Source organism: Macaca mulatta, chromosome 3 (genome assembly GCF_049350105.2).
Source record: "Macaca mulatta isolate MMU2019108-1 chromosome 3, T2T-MMU8v2.0, whole genome shotgun sequence".
NCBI classification, from domain to species: Eukaryota; Metazoa; Chordata; class Mammalia; order Primates; family Cercopithecidae; genus Macaca; species Macaca mulatta.
The window spans coordinates 3,569,506-3,588,659 of record NC_133408.1 but is presented as its reverse complement, the minus strand read 5'-3'; the positions used below and the strand labels follow the sequence as shown (position 1 = coordinate 3,588,659).

At 55.0% G+C, this 19,154-nt stretch overlaps 1 protein-coding gene across 14 annotated transcripts in view; it reads left to right on the top strand.

Annotated features, from left to right (window-relative positions):
- The window catches only part of AGPAT3 (1-acylglycerol-3-phosphate O-acyltransferase 3), a 124,968-nt gene that overhangs the window by 90,755 nt on the left and 15,059 nt on the right, over nucleotides 1-19,154 (top strand). For 13 of the 14 annotated variants that reach the window (XM_077995622.1, XM_015132785.3, XM_077995619.1 and 10 more), the window contains 5 exons: nucleotides 3,802-4,027; nucleotides 13,281-13,450; nucleotides 14,728-14,889; nucleotides 16,543-16,696; nucleotides 18,183-18,285. In XM_077995622.1, coding sequence (XP_077851748.1) covers nucleotides 3,850-4,027; nucleotides 13,281-13,450; nucleotides 14,728-14,889; nucleotides 16,543-16,696; nucleotides 18,183-18,285 — 767 coding nt within the window. In that variant the 5' untranslated portion in view covers nucleotides 3,802-3,849. The remainder of the gene's footprint in view (nucleotides 1-3,801; nucleotides 4,028-13,280; nucleotides 13,451-14,727; nucleotides 14,890-16,542; nucleotides 16,697-18,182; nucleotides 18,286-19,154) is intronic. The other variant, XM_077995629.1, reaches the window with a different exon arrangement.

Here is a 19,154-nt window from a genome sequence, read left to right as displayed (position 1 = left end):
TGAGAACTACCTGGTCTCCTGGGGCTCTGCTGTGTGCCAGGTGGGGCAGGTGATGGACTGCAGGGCGGCCCCCACCCTGTGAAACCCAAGGTCTGGTTGAATACATCATCTCTAGCTCAAGAAAGGCGTTCTGAGACAGCAAGCCTGGTCCGTCCCACGTGTCTGAGGCTCTGCTCTAAGGGGCCCCTGCCTACCCTGGGGGGCTGCAGTGTGTCTGGGTGAGCACTGACTTCTGAGCCTTGCTGCCTGGACTGGCACTGGCTCTACTACTGACTCCCTGTGTGGCCTCATATGATGCACTAAGCCTCTCTGTGCTTCTGTTTGCTCACCTGTCAACTGGGGCAGTGATGGCGTCCCGCTGGGGTTGTCTGAGTCTGGGAATGCGTGAGCGGTGTTCGACGCAGACCGTGGAACAAGTTAAGCCCCTAAAAAGTGTTTTTGTTGCCCCCTTATCTTTTCTGTCCTTTCTCTGTGGCGTAATAATTTCCTGTTGCCGCTTTGATGAACGAGCCCACAGTGTGGTGGCATAAAACAGTAGAACTCCTCCACCCCACAGTTCGTGGAGTCAGCAATTCAGAAGCGACTTAGCTGGGTGCCCTGGGGTTGCAGGTGAGCTGATGCCAGGGCTGGGCTCATCTGAAGGTTTGACCAGGGCCAGAGGGCCTGCCTCCCGGGCGGCCCCCTCAGGGGCATGAGGTCAGCCCCTTCCACACAGGCAGGACCTGCCGCTCACACGTCCTTGTGATGTGGCCATCCTGGGAGCAGAGCCAGGCAGAAGCCGCCCTTTCTGTGACCCAGCCTTGACAATCACATAGCACATTTCTGCAAGGCTGTTCATCAGATGCAGCGACCAAGTCCAGGCCACAGTCAGAAAGGGAAGGAGGACCCCTCCACCTTTTGTGGGGAGGGGCGGAACTGTTTCGGGCCCATTTCTAAACCACGACCAGAGCTCTTGTCCCCACGGTGTCTGGGGAGCCAAGGGCCCAGTGTCCGGGAGAGGTGACTTTTAATGCTCCAGATTGAGAACGTCCAAGGGTGGTGGGAGCGACACTGGCATCGGTGGCCCCTGAGTGCCGTTCAGGCAGTGTCCGCAAATCCCTGAGAGGCGGAGGGCGGGGGTCTCCATGGAGGGCGCTCCATGGAGTCGGGACAGTGGGTTTCCCAGGAGGTTGGGGTGGGCGTCCATGGAGAGCCTTGCTCTGGGTGTAAGAATGGCCGCAGTGGGGGCAGCCGGCGGCGTGGAACAGGGGCCGCCCTGGGAATGTAGAGGGCCAGCTGGCACCACTCCAGAGCCTGCCCCTGTGCCGGCCATGGGAGTGCACTTGGTGCCCTTCCAGAGGGCCAAGCCAGGGGCTGGCAGCACTGCCAGCCTGACTGCCAGGGTTTCCCCTCCACCCGTGGGCTACAGGTTCCCCCCTCCACCCGTGGGCTACAGGTTCCCCCCTCCACCCGGGGGCTACAGGTTCCCCCCTCCACCCGCGGGCTACAGGTTCCCCCCTCCACCCGGGGGCTACAGTTTCCCCCCTCCACGGGGGCGCCGCGGGTTCCCCCTCCACCCGGGGGCCGCAGGTTCCCCCTTCACGCGGGGGTCGCCGGTTTCCCCCTCCACACGGGGGTCGCCGGTTTCCCCATCCACGCGGGGGTCACGGGTTTCCCCCTCCACCCGGGGGCCGCGGGTTCCCCCTCCACGCGGGGGTCGCGGGTTTCCTCTTCCACATGGGGGTCACAAGGCCGCTCAGTAGCAGTGCTGCTGAGAGTGGGGGTCTGCCAGCTTCCCCGCTGAAACTGAGACTTGCGTAGAAGGAAAGGGGGAGCCCGTGGAGCCCCTGGGGAGTCGCTCCTTTTGTGCGGGAAACCAGAACAGAAATCTTTCAAGCTTAAAATACGCACACGAGCGTGGGAGTGAAAAGCATTGATTCCCACACTGAGGGGTTCGTGAGGCCTCCTGGCTCTGTTTGCAGAGATTTATTGTGCAATTTGGATCTTTTAAATGAGATACTAAATCAAATAAAAATTATGGTGCCTTCACCTTGAGTTAATCACTCTCAATATTTGGGTATATTTCTTCTAGTCTTTTCGTTTTTCTTTCTGGTTTGCATGGAAGAGTGTGTGTGTGTGAGCGTGGCATGTTTATGCCTGTGGTGTGTGTTGTGTGAGACTGTGGTGCATATGAGTGTGCTTGGGGTGGGGGGATGTGTTGCAGTGTGTGGTGTGTGGTACAAAGTGTGTGTGTGTGGCATGTGTGTGGTTTGCAGTGTGCTGTGTTTGTGGCGTGTGTGTGGTTTGTGGTGTATGTGGTTTATGGTGTGGTGTGGTATATATAGTGTGTGTGTGGTGTGTGTGGCATGTTTGCGGTGTGTGGTGTATGTGGGGTTTGTGGTGTGGTGTGTGGTGTGTGTGGGGTTTGTGGTGCAGTGTGGTTTGTGGTGTATGTGGGGTTTGTGGTGTGCTGTGTGTGGCATGTGTGTGGTGTGTGGCATGTGTGTGGTTTGTGGTGTGGTGTGGTTTGCGGTGTGGTGTGTGGTGTGTGGGGTTTGCGGTGTGTGTGTTGTGTGTGGGGTTTGCGGTGTGATGTGTGGTGTGTGGGGTTTACAGTGTGCTGTGGTGTGTGGCGTGTGTGGTTTGTGGTGTGGTGTGTGGGATTTGTGGTGTGCTGTGGTGTGTGGTGTGTGTGGTTTGCGGTGCGCTGTGGTATGTGGTGTGTGTGGGGTTTGCGGTGTCCTGTGTTGTGTTTTGTGTGTGGGGTTTGGGTGCGCTGTGGTATGTGGTGTGTGTGTGTGGTTTGCGGTGCGTTTTTGTGTGTGGTTTGTGTGTGGATTGCAGTAGGTGTGTGGTTGGCAGTGTGGTGTGTGGGGTTTGAGGTGTGTGTGTTGTGTGTGGGTTTTGCAGTGTGGTGTGTGGTATGTGTGGTTTGCAGTGCGCTGTGGTGTGTGGTGTGTGTGTGGTTTGCAGTGGGTGTGTGGTTTGTGGTGTGTGTGGGGTTTGCAGTGTGTGTGTTGTGTGTGGGGTTTGCAGTGTGGTGTGTGGTGTGTGTGTGGTTTGCAGTGTGGTGTGTGGTGTGTGTGGGGTTTCTGGTGCGCTGTGGTGTGTGGCGTGTGTGTGGTTTGTGGTGCGCTGTGGTGTGTGGTGTGTGTGGTTTGCGGTGCGCTGTGGTGTGTGGTGTGTGTGTGGTTTGCGGTGTGTGTGGGGTTTGCAGTGCGGTGTGTGTGGTTTGCGGTGCGCTGTGGTGTGTATGTGGTTTGCGATGCGCTGTGGTGTGTGGTGTGTGTGGGGTTTGCGGTGTCCTGTGTTGTGTGGTGTGTGTGGGGTTTGGGTGCGCTGTGGTATGTGGTGTGTGTGTGTGTGGTTTGCGGTGCACTGTGGTGTGTGGTGTGTGTGGGGTTCGCGGTGTGGTGTGTGGGGTTTGCAGTGCGGTGTGTGTGGTTTACGGTGCGCTGTGGTGTGTGGTGTGTGTGGGGTTCGCGGTGTGGTGTGTGGGGTTTGCAGTGCGGTGTGTGTGGTTTACGGTGCGCTGTGGTGTGTGGTGTGTGTGTGGTTTGCGGTGCGCTGTGTGTGGTGTGTGTGGTTTGCGGTGCGCTGTGGTGTGTGGTGTGTGTGTGGTTTGTGGTGCGCTGTGGTGTGTGGTGTGTGTGTGGTTTGTGGTATGCTGTGTTGTGTGGTGTGTGGGGTTTGCAGTGTGCTGTGCAGCATGTGTGTTTGAGCGTGAGGCATGTGAAGGGTGTGCAGTGAGCAGTACCCCGGTGTTCCCGTGGGGGTGTAGGCGTGGCCACCCTGACGCTGTCCCTGTCCCTGTCTTTGCAGGACGGCTGTCCTCAGCGAGGGGCCGTGCACCCGCTCCTGAGCAGCGCCATGGGCCTGCTGGCCTTCCTGAAGACCCAGTTCGTGCTGCACCTGCTGGTTGGCTTCGTCTTCGTGGTGAGCGGTCTGGTCATCAACTTCGTCCAGCTGTGCACGCTGGCGCTCTGGCCGGTCAGCAAGCAGCTCTACCGCCGCCTCAACTGCCGCCTCGCCTACTCGCTCTGGAGCCGTGAGTGTCTGCTGGGCCAGTCCCCGCCACCTGGGGCTCCCGTAGGGGCGGCGCGGGACCATGGACGGGGCAGTCGTGGGCTCTCAGGCCAGAAGTGAGGGCTCTGCGGGAGGCGCTGAGGCCATCTGGCTGGCAGGCTGTAGAAAGGCCACCTCTTTTCCTTAGCTTGAGCTGTGTGATGTGCCAGTCTGACCATTCTGACCCACAGCAATGGCAGCTTCCCACGGTTTACCAGAGCATATGGGAATCTTTAAACAAACAAAAGTAAAGAGAGAGTTGAGTTCTGTTCACCCATTACCAAGCTCCAACAGCTCCCTACACGGCCCCTCGTGTGTCCTGCTCACACTGCACCAACACCGGGGCATGCTGAAGTGTATTTCAGCATGCATCCCTGAAAGAAAAGGCGTCCTACCTCCCTGCACATCAAACACATGTGTAGCTGTGTGTCTGTCCGTATGTGCTTCTGTGGGTGTGTGTGTATTTATACATAGAGAAACCAGTCTTTACCTGTCACGTGGACAGAGACTCAGAGGCTTGGTGACAACACCCACCGTGGACGGGTAACTGCTCACGCCGGGTGTGGTGGGGATGTGAACAGCCACATCTCTGGAGGGTGGTTTGGCAGTGGCTGTCAACAGTTTAAGTGGTTGCAATCTTCAACTCAGCAATTCCACAGACATGCAACCTACAGAGACATGTGCAAAAGTGTGCAACGGGACAGGTGTTCTCATTTTATCACAGGTATCCTCATTATTGTATTATTTTTATATTAGTACAAAACTGGCAGCAACCTAAGCACCTGTCACTGGAGACTAATTATGCCGCACCCATACAGGGACCCTCTGCGGCCATCATGGAGAGCCTTCATCTTACACGTACAGTTTTAAGTGAAAAAGAAAGTATACAACAAAGTCCATAGTATGCTATGATTCATTTTGTTTCTTAAGAAAGGACACTGTGTGTGTGGTGTGTACATGTGTAGAAAAATCCCAGAAGGGGCTGGGCACGGTGGCTCATGCCTGTAATCCCAGCACTTTGAGAGGCCGAGGCAGGTGGATCTCCTGAGGTCAGGAGTTCAAGACCAGCCTGGGCAACATGGTGAAACCCCATCTCTACTAAAAATACAAAAAATTAATCCCAGCACTTTGAGAGGCTGAGATGGTGTATCACAAGGTCAGGAGCTCGAGACCATCCTGGCTAACATGGTGAAACCCCATCTGTACTAAAAATAAAAAAAAAAAATGAGTCAGGCACGGTGGTGGGTGCCTGTAGTCCCAGCTACTCGGGAGGCTGAGGCAGAAGAATGGCGTGAACCCGGGAAGCGGCGCTTGCAGTGAGCCGAGATCATGCCATTGCACTCCAGCCTGGGCGACAGAGCGAGACTCTGTCTCAAAAAATAATAATAATTAATTAATTAATTAATTTTTTAAAATTAGCTGAGCATGGTGGCACATGCCTGTAATCCCAGCTACTCGAGAGGCTGAGGCAGGAGAACTGCTTGAACCTGGGAGGTAGAGGTTGCAGTGAGCCGAGATCACACCAGCCTGGGCAACAGAGCAGGGCTCTGTCTTAAAAAGAAAAAAAGAAAAATCTCAGAAGGATGCCCGAGAAAACTGCGTGGTGCTGATATCCAGGGAGTGGGGAAAGGAGGGGATTCTTACGTTTTATTTCACACTCTCATGCTGTTTCCATGTTTTTGCATGAGTGCCTGTACACTTTGTTTCATATGGGAAACGGTGAGCCCAGCTGTAAACACTTTGTCTCATATGGGAAACCCTGGGTCCCAGATACACTTTGTTTCTATGGGAAACAGTGAGCACATACACACTTTGTCTCATATGGGAAATGGTAGGCCTGTAACCCTGTCTCCACGATCTCCTTCCAATTCTGGAGCCGGTAGCACTGCTGAAAAGGCTGTTTATGTCAGCTAACTTTTTTTTTTTTTTTTGAGATGGAGTCTCGCTCTGTCACCCAGGCTGAAGTGCAGTGGTGCGATCTCAGCTCACTACAAGCTCCGCCTCCTGGGTTCATGCCATTCTCCTGCCTCAGCCGCCTGAGTAGGTGGGACTACAGGCACCTGCCACCACGCCCGGCTAATTTTTTTTGTATTTTTAGTAGAGATGGGGTTTCACCATGTTAGTCAGGATGGTCTCGATCTCCTGACCTCATGATCCACCCACCTCGGCCTCCCAAAGTGCTAGGATTACAGGCATGAGCCTCCGCGCCCGGCCTATGTCAGCTAACTTTCTATGCCTAGGACATTCCACCGTCTGCAGAAAGACTAGTGGAGTCTTTAGACCAGCTTGTCTTACATGTGTTATACTGGCCGGGCGCGGTGGCTCAAGCCTGTAATCCCAGCACTTTGGGAGGCCGAGGTGGGTGGATCATGAGTTCAGGAGATCGAGACCATCCTGGCTAACATGGTGAAACCCCGTCTCTACTAAAAATACAAAAAACTAGCCAGGCATGGTAGCAGGTGCCTGTGGTCCCAGCTACTCGGGAGGCTGAGGCAGGAGAATGGCGTGAACCCACGAGGAGGAGCTTGCAGTGAGCCGAGACTGCGCCACTGCACTCCAGCCTGGGCAACGGAGCGAGACCCTGTCTCAAAAAAAGAAATAATAAAAAATAAAAATAAAAACAAATGTGTTATAGCTTCAGTTCCTGATTTTTTTTTGTTTGTTTTTTTAAATAAAAGGCTGCTTTTTTTGTGGGAAGGAAGAATTGGAAATGCTATAATATAAAATATACAAATGAGTTATTCATAAGTATAACTGGATAAGATGAATACATACAAAAAGGGCAAATATTAACTAATGAAAACTAAATTACAGACTCTTACTTTCTAGCAATATTCTGAAGCTAAAATACTACAAAACAGCTAAATCCTGGATGAAACTGGCTTTTTAATGCATTTCTGGGCTCACAGTAAGGAAAGAAAAACCTCTTAGCTCCACCCTTCCACCAAATCCCTTTAGCAAAAAACAGGGTGTGTGTGCGAAAATGGAACGTCAGCACTGCCTTTGAGGAGCCTAACCCTTGGGCAGCTGTAACAGAGGGAGCTGAAGCTAAACCAGGACTCTTGAGCGAGGGCATGAGACAAGCTAGGTTAACACCATGGGTCTCAGCAGAGGCAAACAAAAGTACACTCTGGGGAAAGTCTCTCATTTAGGCCTGAAGAATCCCACAGATTAAGAAAAATTAAATAGGAGTTCATAATCGAGAATGACAATGTAAACAGCAGATGTAGACCAAAGACCACCCAAAGTGCCCCGACTTGAAAAAGAACCAAGTAGAACTGCTATCAATGAAAACTGTAGATATTTTAAAGCAAAAACTTACAGATGGATTTTGTATCAGATTAGACACAGTTAATGAGAGAAGAATGGGTACACCAGACATCAATGTGAAGAAATCATCCATTGACCACAAAGGAGATGAAAAATGTGAAATAGGACTGAAAAGATGTAAGGACAGAATGAGAAGCTTCATAAAATAGGGCTTTGGCCCCCGCCCCCAAAGGAGAGAACAGGAGAAGCCGCGTAGGAAGAGAGGATGCCTGAGGACCTCCTGAACTGAGGAAGGTACGATTCTGCAGTTACAGGGAGCCCATGTACACCAAGCAGGGCAAATGCACAGAAATCCACACCTAGGCAGGCCCTGGGGCATCACAGACCATCAGAGACAAGGAGGAGCCTGGCACAGTGGCTCACGCCTCTAATCCCAGCACTCTGGGAAGCTGAGGCAGGAGGATCGCTTGAGGTCAGGAGTTTGAGACCAGCCTGGCCAACATGGTGAAAACCTGTCTCTACTAAAAATACAAAAATTAGCTGAGCCTGGTGGCACGTGTCTAATCCCAGCTACTTGGGCAGCTGAGGCAGGAAAATCGTTTGAACATGAGTGGTGGAGGTTGCAGTGAGCCAAGATTGCATCACTGCACTCCAGCCTGGGTGACAGTGAGACTCTGTCTCAAAAAAAGATGAGGAGGTCCTCAAATCCCCAGAGAGGAAAGCTGGAGAACCACGCTAGATGGTCAGCAGTGAGGCCGACAGCAGATTTCTCATGGCAGGCAGCAGTGGTGGGAGACGGTGGAAGGTCCTCAATGTGCTGGAAAATGGCCAACCTAGCACTCTGTGTCGTTCAAGAGTGCAAATGAAATAAAAAGTGGTGCACTCCAAAAAAATGAGAGCTTTTACTGCCCGTAGATCTTCACTTAAATATTTTTTAAGGATGTGTTTCAGTAAGAACAAAAATTATAAAAGTAGGGTTTAATTTTCAAGAAAGAATAGTAGCCAAAGAAATTAGGAGGTGGATGAATCTAAACCCTATGTAAAATAAAAACTATGCCTGGCCGGGTGTGGTGGCTCACGCCTCTAATCCCAGTACTTTGGGAGGCCGAGGCAGGTGGATCACCTGAGGTCAGGAGTTCAAGACCAGCCTGGTCAACACAGTGAAACCCCATCTCTATTAAAAATATGAAAATTAGCCTGGCATGGTGGGGGCACCTATGATCCCAGCGACTCGGGAGGCAGAGGCAGGAGAATCACTTGAACCTGGGAGGTGGAGGTTGCAGTGAGCTGAGATTGCACCACTGCACTCCACCTTGGGTGACAGAGTGAGACTCTGTCTCAAAAAAAGAAAATAAATAAATAAATAAATAAATAAACAGGCCGGGCGCGGTGGCTCACATCTGTAATCCCAGCACTTTGGGAGGCCGAGGCAGGCGGATCACGAGGTCAGGAGATCAAGACCATCCTGGCTAACATGGTGAAACCCTGTCTCTATTAAAAATACAACAACAGGCCGGGCGCAGTGGCTCACGCCTGTAATCCCTGCACTTTGGGAGGCCGAGGCGGGCGGATCACGAGGTCAGCAGATCGAGACCATCCTGGCTAACACGGTGAAACCCCGTCTCTACTAAAATACAAAAAATTAGCCGGGCGCGGTGGCGGGCACCTGTAGTCCCAGCTACTCCGGAGGCTGAGGCAGGAGAATGGCGCGAACCCGGGAGGCGGAGCTTGCAGTGAGCCGAGATGGTGCCACTGCACTCCAGCCTGGGCGACAGAGTGAAGACTCCGCCTCAAAAAAAAAAAAAAAAAAAAATACAACAACAACAACAAAAAAAAATACAAAAAATTAGCTGGGCGTGGTGGTGGGCACCTGTAGTCCCAGCTACTCGGGAAGCTGAGGCAGGAGAATGGCATGAACCCGGGAAGCGGAGCTTGCAGTGAGCTGAGATCCGGGCACTGCACTCCAGCCTGGGCGACGGAGAGAGACTCCGTCTCAAAAAAAATAAAAAATAAAAAATAAATAAATAAATAAATAAATAAACAACAATGCCCAAATTGTGAGGTTGGAGAAAGGCAGGTCTGAAACGGTGGGCAGCATAGCCCAGGTATCAGGACCAGAGTATCCAAGGTGGGGATTCATGTTCTGTGTTTGTCAGGAAGCGCATTCAGATTTTTTTTGTGTGTGTGTGAGGTGGAATCTTGATCTGTTGCCCAGGCTGGAGTGCAGTGGTGCAATCTCAGCTCACTGCAACCTCCACTTCCCAAGTTCTAGAAATTCTCTTGCCTCAGCCTCCTGAGTAGCTGATATTACAGGTGCCTGCCACCACACTTAGCTAATTTTTTTTTTATTTTTATTTTTATAAGAGATGGTGTTTCACCATGTTGCCCAGGCTGGTCTCAAACTCCTGACCTCGGGTGATCCACCCACCTCGGCCTCCCAAAGTGCTGGGATTACAGGCGTGAGCGCCCAGCCCAGGTTCAGATTTTAATGGTAACTTTGTTAAGTATAGGATAGGAAAAAAGAGAGATCAAACATAACTTCCAAAGTATTAGAAAAAGATGAAGAAAGAAAAGGCAAATCTCTTTTGTTTTTAATGCAAGAAAATAGAAAATAGAAAAAGAGCGTTAAAATAAGGAATATTGAGGTATACGTTAAGAAGATCAATATAAAATTCCCAGATATTTGGAATGACCACAAATACACAAGAAAAGCACCTCAGTAAAAACAAAAGTAATCAGCCTCTCCATCTGCTGGGCTTGCGTGGGTGTGTGAATTCCCTCTATGACTCGTTGGATTTGGGATTTTCTCCACTTAGATGTATTTCCATGAATACGTTTGTGGGAGCCCTTCTCCAGTCAGAGCTATGTGGAAGCTTTTTCCAGTTCAGTGGTGTATGGTGAGAGCAGACATCACAGTGGCTTTGTCGCTGTTTGTTTTTGAGACAGGGTCTTGCTCTGTTGCTCAGGCTGGCGTGCAGTGGTGTGATCTTGGCTCCCTGCAACCTCCACCTCCTGGGCTCAAGCAGTCCTCCCACCTCAGCCTCCTGAGGAGCTGAGACCACAGGTGCGCACCACCATGCCCAGCTAATTTTGTACTTTTTGTAGAGACAGGGTTTTGCCATGTTGCGCAGGCTGGTCTCGACCTCCTAGGCTCCTGTGATCCTCCTGCCTCAGCCTGCTGGGCTGCTGGGATTACAGGCGTGAGCCACCGCACCAGCCACAGTGGTTTTTAATGACTCTGAACCACTGTTTTATTTTCTTCATTCCTATTCTCGTTCTTTAATGCCGGGTACTTTCTTGCTGCCCATTTTGAACTCACTGCCAGTGTGTCTCTGCTGTCATCTGACCTGCAGAGCTATAGGTGCTGGGGCGAAGGGTGCAGGTTTGGAGCCGTTTAAAGAGCCTGGCCCAGGCTCCTCCCTCCCTGCGGACCTCGGTCAGGGCTTCAGTGTCTAAACCTCAACTTTCTCATCTGCAGAGCACAGACAAAACCACCTGCCTTTGAGCTGTATTATAAAGCCTAAATCAGCACACACAGCAGGTGCACAGCAATGCGTGATAAATTGTTACTATTATTGGGTGAATTTTAGGGTTTTTTTGGTTTGTTTGTTGTTGTCTGGTTTTTTTTTGTTGTTTTTTTTTTGTTTGTTTGTTTTGAGACAGAGTCTCTCTGTTGCCCTGGCTGGAGTGCAGTGGTGTGATCTTGGCTCACTGCAACCTCCATCTTCTGAGGTTCAGGTGATTCTCATGCCCCAGTCCCCCGAGTAGCTGGGATTACAGGTGCCTGCCACCACACCCAGCTCCTTTTTGTATTTGTAAGTAGAGATGGGCTTTTGCCATGCTGCCGCAGCTGGTCTTAAATTCCTGGCCTCAAGTGATCCTCCTGTCTTGGCCTCCCAAAGTGCTGGGATTACAGGTTTGAGCCACTGCACCCGGCCAGAATTTTAGATTTTTAAAAATCAGCGGTTGAAAAATAGGCTACGGCTGGCTTACTCATTGTGCTTTAGGGAAGCATATATTTGAGTGAAGGAAATGATGAAAGGAATTTCATGTCGGGCCCAGGAGCCGCCCACCCTGCAAGACAGTTTACAGATGCCCACGCTGACAGCTGTCTGCAGTTAGCCAGCGTCGGCCGAGGGGTCCTGAGGTCTGCTGCAGGCTGCCCTCACATGCCAACGGCAAGGGAAAAGGGCTGCCTGCCCCTGGGCTTGCCACAGGTGACCTTTGGATGGGACCATTGTCCAGACAGCACAGCTTGTCCCTCCGGAACACTCATGGGGAGTGTGCCTGTGTCTGGCTGGCTGTGTGGGCTCTCGTTCAGTTCATTCCTCCTCTCCAGCCCTCACCGGGCTTGACCCTAAAGGCAGAGGTCTCGAGCACTTGCCAGGGGCAAGCCAGTGGTGGGGGCGCCCCTGCCAGGCCAGGCCTGCTGTGGGGCTTGGTTAGCAGGTCTTCTCCCCACACGCAGGACTTCCTCCCGCCCACTGCCTCTGCCCACAGGCGACCTTTCTCTTTTAAAGGAATTGGGGTACCTTGGTGCCCCCACAAACCCTGAGTTCCCTCTCTCCTTTCTGCGTCCTTTCTGCTTGCCTGCGTGTGCACACAGCATCGTGACCTCTGGGAAGGCACTTCCCTGCATCTGCACACTGTCTGCAGGCGTCTCTGGCCATCCTGGGCTGAGCTGCGTGATCTCGGGTAGCGGCCCCTTGTTCACCCGTACAGGATGTCTTTGGAATTGGTCTCTAGTGTCCTTTATAAATAACTGGTATAAAAGAAGCCCAGGGCGATGGCCTTGCAGAGAGCCCACACTTCAGAGCTGGGCTGGTGTCCAGCGCAAGAAACCTGCGGCCGTCCTGAGCAGGAAGCCGCATCCTGGTTCTGTGAGGCCGTCCTTCCCGGACGACTGGCTGGGGGGCACGAGACTCCGGCAGCCGACAACACGCCCACCTGCTTGGCCTCCCTCTTGTCCTTCCTTACACGGCCCTCTGAACGGGACTGTCTCCCTCTGAGGCCTGCGTGTGACAAAGATGTGTGGTTCTCACCATGGAACCCTTCAGCCCTGCAGTTCTCCTGAAGGTGAATGAGGGCGTCCCGGAGTCCCCATCAGGAGACAGACAATGCCGTGTTCCCAGCGTCCCCAGAGTCCCCACAGGCGCGCAGGTCTCCTGCCTGCAAACAGAGTTCCCAGCCACGGGCCCCCCCCGGCACTCCTGGGAAGCCCACGGGGCCGGAGCCAGGGGAAGGGACCGAGGGAGGAGGCTCCAAGACCCCGTGGGTGGGCGGGGGACAAGCACCCAAAGCAGGGACTGGCACCCCTCACATACCAGCACCCACGGGGTCAGGTGCGCCCTGCTGTCTCTGGGGGCCCTGCAGGCCTCTGGCCGCCTGCCCAGCAGCAAGCCCCGTAGGGCACTCCCAGTCAGCCTTCCTGGGGGTGGGCTAGACCTCACATGACCTTTTTTAAAATATGGAAAACCAGTGTAACCCCAAAGCAAGTTTTAGGAGAAAGTGTAATTCCTATTACTCGATCATCTATAATTCCATTCCACCCAGCGCTTTGCGTTTTCTCCCACGTCTGTTCTGCGGACATGAGTGGTTGTATTCTGCTTCCTCATCATCTAGCAACATTTTTCATCTTCCCGCGCGTCTCGGGGGTGTGGCTGTGCAGTACTCGGCCACACCAAGGCGCACGTGAGCATCGTAATTGGGCGTAAAGATCAGTGTCTCCGTGCAGAGTGGCAGTTCTCCCCCTTTCTGCTGCTACCTTCTGTCTGTCTCCTCCCAACAGTTGCTTAGAGAAGGTCGTTGTAATTTCATAAAACATACTCAATGTAAGTCATCAAAACTCATGTTTAGCAGAGACTTCCGCTCTGGATGAAAATAGCGTAGGTGTCTCCTGCGGGCGCTCCCCGACCATCCCAGGAGGAGGGGTCCCACCGGTGCCGACACCCTCCCTCTGTCCACAGAGCTGGTCATGCTGCTGGAGTGGTGGTCCTGCACGGAGTGCACGCTGTTCACGGACCAGGCCACGGTGGAGCGCTTCGGGAAGGAGCACGCGGTCATCATCCTCAACCACAACTTCGAGATCGACTTCCTCTGTGGGTGGACCATGTGTGAGCGCTTCGGAGTGCTGGGGGTGAGCGGGGGCCCGGGGAGGGCCGGGGGTGAGCGGGGACCCGGGGAGGGCCGGGGGTGAGCGGGGACCCGGGGAGGGCTGGGGGTGAGCGGGGGCCCGGGGAGGGCCGGGGGTGAGCGGGGGGAGGGGTCCCTGGAAGGCTGGGGGTGAGCAAGGGGGAGTCCCGGGACGGCTGGGGCTGAGTGGGGTGGGGTGGTCCCGGGGTAGGGCCAAGGGTGAGCGAGGGGGGGTCCTGGGAGGGCTGGGGGTGAGTGGGGTAGGGGGTCCTGGGAGGGCTGGGGGTGAGCGGGGTGGGGTGGTCCCAGGGTAGGGCTAAGGGTGAATGGCGGGGGGTCCCAGGGAGGGCTGGGGGTGAGCAGGGGTCCTGGGGAGGACTGGGGTTGAGCAAGGGTCCTGGGGAGGGCTGGGGGTGAACAGGGGGGACCCAGGAGGGCTGGGGGTGAGCGGGGTAGGGAGTCCCAGGGAGGGCTGGGGGTGAGCGGGGGGTGTCCCAGGGAGAGGCTAGGGTGAGCCATGGGGGTCTCAGGGGAGTTGCTGAGAGTGGCAGGGGTCCCAGGGAGGAGCTAGGGGAGTAGGGGGGTGCCAGGGGTGAGCAGGAGGGCCCTGCAGGGGGAGGTACTGGGTGGAGCAGTGGGGGTCCCATCAGAGGAGCTGGGGGAGACTTGGGGTTCCCAGGGAAAGGGCTGGGGGAGCAGGGGAGTCCCTGGGGAGGTGCTGGAGAGGCCCCTGGGGTCCGAGTCCCTGAGTGTTCCTCCTGGGGAGTCTCTTTGAGCTGGGCAGTGGTGCCTGGCTGCTTGAGGGGCCCTGGCCCGCAGGGCCTCAGCTGTCCCCGAGCTGTGCCCTCCTTTCTCATCATGGCCTTTGCCTTTGAGATGACCCCACCTGCATCCCCGCAGAACCACTTCCATTAGCTAAGCTGCCTCGGATGAAACCTAAACGACTCCCCGATGCTGGCAGAGGAATTTCGTTGCAGTCAGAGCCCCTGTGTGAGGCAGCACCCCCAGGCCACCCCCAGGAAGCCTGGTACCCTCTGCATCGGGCTCACCCACCCTCCCTGAGGCCCCCTCAGCCAAGCCTGAGCCTCAGTTTCCTCTTTTCTGGGGCGGGCCACTCACTCTCAGAAGCCAAGTCCTCATTCACAACAGACCCCCTGAGCCACAAAGCCGTGACTCCCAGAGCAACACCACGCAGGAGCTGGGTGCGCCGGGAGCCTGGCCAAGCCCCTGGCCTCTGTCTGATGCTGAAGTGCCCGGTGCCCCTCCTTCTCCTCCCTCCAGAGCTCCAAGGTCCTCGCTAAGAAGGAGCTGCTCTACGTGCCCCTCATCGGCTGGACGTGGTACTTTCTGGAGATCGTGTTCTGCAAGCGGAAGTGGGAGGAGGACCGGGACACAGTCATCGAAGGGCTGAAGCGCCTGTCCGACTACCCTGAGTACATGTGGGTGAGTGCGCAGAGCGGCCTGACACCCTGCGTGCTGGGAGGCGGCCACGCCCACTCCTGACGCACCGCTGCCCGCGTCCCAGGCTGGGAAACCCCAGGAGAGCCTCTGCACACGGGGCACTGTTTCCATGGGGCCAGAGCTCCCCATCTGAGCTGCAGGCGTGGAGGCTTCTCTGTTTTTTGTTTTTTGTTTTTTGAGACGGAGTCTCGCTCTGTCGCCCAGGCTGGAGTGCAGTGGCGCGATCTCGGCTCACTGCAAGCTCCGCCTCCTGGGTTTACGCCATTCTCCTGCCTCAGCCTCCTGAGTAGCTGGGACTACAGGCGCCCGCCACCGCGCCCGGCTAATTTTTTGTATTTTTAGTAGAGACGGGGTTTCACCGTGGTCTCGATCTCCTGACCTTGTGATCCGCCTGCCTCGGCCTCCCAAAGTGCTGGGATTACAGGCGTGAGCCACCGCGCCCGGCCGCGTGGAGGCTTCTCTTGGGCCACCTCCCTGCTGTTCACCGAAATCCCAGCTCTGACCAGGCCATCCTAAGGGGACCTGGCGGGGGAGGGGCAGGGCAGGGTGCCCCCAGCGAGCCCTGGCTGTGCCTGCCCTGCTCAGTATGCGTCCCCATCCCTTTTTCTGTCCCTTCTTCCTGGTCTGTATTGGAAAATGGGCTGCCTGTGCTGTTAGCATTTCTGGGTTTTTTTTTTTTTTTTTGGTTTTTTGGTTTGTTTTGTTTTAAGATGGAGTCTTGCTCTGTCACCCAGGTTGGAATTCTATGGCGCAATCTCGGGTCACTGCAACCTCCACCTCCCAGGTTCAAGCAATTCTCCTGTCTCAGCCTTCCAAATACCTGAGATTACAGGTGCACACCACCACACCTGGCTAAGTTTTTGTATTTTTACTAGAGATGGGGTTTCACCATGTTGGCCAGGCTGGTCTCAAACTCCTGACCTCAGGTGATCCACCCACTTCAACCTCCCAAAGTGCTGGGATTATGGGCATGAGCCACCTTGCCAGCCTGCTGTTAGCATTTCTTTTTTTTATTTTGATATGGAGTCTTACTCTGTCGTCCAGGCTAGAGTGCAGTGGCATGATCTCAGCTCACCACAACCTCTGCCTCACGGGTTCCAGCAGTTCTCCTCCCTCAGCTCCCGCACCGGGATTACAGGCGCACACCACCACGACCAGCTAATTTTTGTATTTTAGTAGAGATGGGGTTTCACCATGTTGGCCAGGCTGGTCTCGAACGCCTGACCTCATGATCCACCCGCCTTGGCCTCCCAAAGTGCTGGGATTATAGGGTTGAGCCACCATGCCTGGCCTGCTGTTAACATTTCTAACTCACGCTGTGGCAAGTGGATGAAACCCTCTCTGTTTTCACACTGATCAGAGGCTGCTGCCCCGACACACCTTCATGTCTCACTTCTTTCTGGAAAGTTCTTTCTGGAGATCTCTCCTGTGTGAGTGAACATGTGTGATTGGAGTGCAGACTCTGGCCCTAGAATAAAAGAACCTTTCAGTCCTAACCCATGCTGCTCGCTAAAGCAAGATTTCCACAAATTCAGCCACAACCTTTGCTACCTGTCAGAGAGGCAGGTGTGGCCTGGACATGCGCCTGCCCCAGCTGCTCTGCAGGGTGACCCTCTGTCTCCGTGTCGATCCTAGTTTCTCCTGTACTGCGAGGGGACGCGCTTCACAGAGACCAAGCACCGTGTCAGCATGGAGGTGGCGGCTGCTAAGGGGCTTCCCGTCCTCAAGTACCACCTGCTGCCGCGGACCAAGGGCTTCACCACCGCGGTCAAGTGCCTCCGGGGGACAGGTAGGCCCCAGACTGCCCGAGCCGGGGCCACCGCTGTGCTCACGGAAAATAGTGATTTCTTAAAAAAAAAAAAAAAAAAAAAGAATAGTGCATTCCATGTGAAACACAGGAGAGCGAAAGTGAGAAAGGAATCAAGTGAGGGGGTTGGCACCACAAGGTTCCCACGTCAGGTTTTGAGGTGATAAAATGCTAATTCATGAGAAACAATTAAAATAATAAAAAATACATAATGTAAAACCTTATGAAGGGGAAATAATCATTATTATATCCTATTAATCCAAAAGGAGTCGAAATAAAAGAAAAGGACAAAGAACAGAAAACAGCCAGACAGCAGGGGTCAGACAGCAGGGGTCAGACAGCAGAGGTCAGACAGCAGGGGTCCAGACAGCAGGGTCCAGACAGCAGGGGTCAGACAGCAGGGGTCAGACAGCAGGTGTCAGACAGCAGGGTCCAGACAGCAGGGTCCAGACAGCAGGGGTCAGACAGCAGGGGTCAGACAGCAGGTGTCAGACAGCAGGGGTCAGACAGCAGGGTCCAGACAGCAGGGGTCAGACAGCAGGGGTCAGACAGCAGGGGTCAGACAGCAGGGTCCAGACAGCAGGGGTCAGACAGCAGGGTCCAGACAGCAGGGGTCAGACAGCAGGGTCCAGACAGCAGGGTCCAGACAGCAGGGGTCAGACAGCAGGGGTCAGACAGCAGGGGTCAGACAGCAGAGGCCAGACAGCAGAGGTCAGACAGCAGGGGTCAGACAGCAGGGTCCAGACAGCAGGGTCCAGACAGCAGGGGTCAGACAGCAGGGGTCAGACAGCAGGGTCCAGACAGCAGGGGTCAGACAGCAGGGGTCAGACAGCAGAGGTCAGACAGCAGGGGTCAGACAGCAGGGTCCAGACAGCAGAGGTCAGACAGCAGGGTCCAGACAGCAGGGTCCAGACAGCAGGGGTCAGACAGCAGAGGTCAGACAGCAGGGTCCAGACAGCAGGGGTCAGACAGCAGGGTCCAGACAGCAGAGGTCAGACAGCAGGGTCCAGACAGCAGGGTCCAGACAGCAGGGGTCAGACAGCAGAGGTCAGACAGCAGGGTCCAGACAGCAGGGGTCAGACAGCAGGGGTCAGACAGCAGGGGTCAGACAGCAGGGGTCAGACAGCAGGGGTCAGACAGCAGGGGTCAGACAGCAGAGGCCAGACAGCAGGGTCCAGACAGCAGGGTCCAGACAGCAGAGGCCAGACAGCAGGGTCCCGCTCACAGCGTCAGTACCCGTGGGAAACGTCAGCCACTAAGTGCCTTCCCCAGCAGAGGAGAACGAGGCAAAAAGAGGGAAAGAAAACTCGGAGAAGAGGTCCCGGCGTGTTCTCCCCAGGATGGGGCCAGGCCCCTGGCATATTCTCTCCAGGATGGGCCGGGTCCCAGGTGGAACCTGCATTTCCCTCTGGCAGTGACCGTGCAGCCGCCCGGGCTGGGTCACCCACCCTCCCGTCTCCTCCCACAGTCGCAGCTGTCTATGACGTAACCCTGAACTTCAGAGGAAACAAGAACCCGTCCCTGCTGGGGATCCTCTACGGGAAGAAGTACGAGGCGGACATGTGCGTGAGGTGAGGCCAGACCCTGCGACTCTCGGGCCACCCCCCATACCTTCCTGAGTTTGCACTGGGCAGAGGCCAGGGGGGCGGCTGGGTCCAGGCACCATGTCCCACAGTCCCACGGGGTGGAACCCACACGGAAGTCCCGTCTGCAGCCCTGCCCCACTAAACAGACACGGGAGAGGCCCTGCAGGACTCGTCCGGGGCTCGGGATGCAGGCCACAGAGAGGACACGGAGACACGGGGGACGCGTGGGGAGACTCACCGTTGCCCACAGTGTGTTTTGTTCCTTTGGGGACATCGTTGACCTGGCATTGGGGGCCACCTCCGTCCTCTCCTTCTGCCTTCTTGGGAAGCCCCTGCAGTTCCCTCTGTAAGATGCTCTGTCCCTTCCCGGGCCTGGTCTCAAACCCCACTGGGCTCCATAAGTCTCCTGGGTCCCGCAGTCACACGACCTGGGGGGCATGCGGTGCTGACTTCTCACCTAGGGGTGAAACCCAGGCAGGTCTCTTGGTGGGCAGGACGGGACGCCCTGCAGAGCCTCTGGCCTGAAGCAGCACTGGTGGTGGGAGTGGCTTTCTGCTGGCCCTGGCGATGGCAGCCCCAGCACGCGAGGGACCATAGTGTCTGAAGGAGACAGTGGTGAAGGGAGAGGAAGAACCTGTTTGATTTTTTTTTTTTTCCTTGGAGACGGAGTTTCACCCTGTCAGCCAGGCTGGAGTGCAGTGGCTCAATCTTGGCTCACTGCAACCTCCGCCTCCCCGGTTCAAGCGATTCTCCTGCCTCAGCCTCCTGAGTAGCTGGGGTTACAGGTGCCCACCACCACGCCTGGCTAATTTCGTATTTTTTTAGTAGAGACGGGGTTTTACCATATTGTCCAG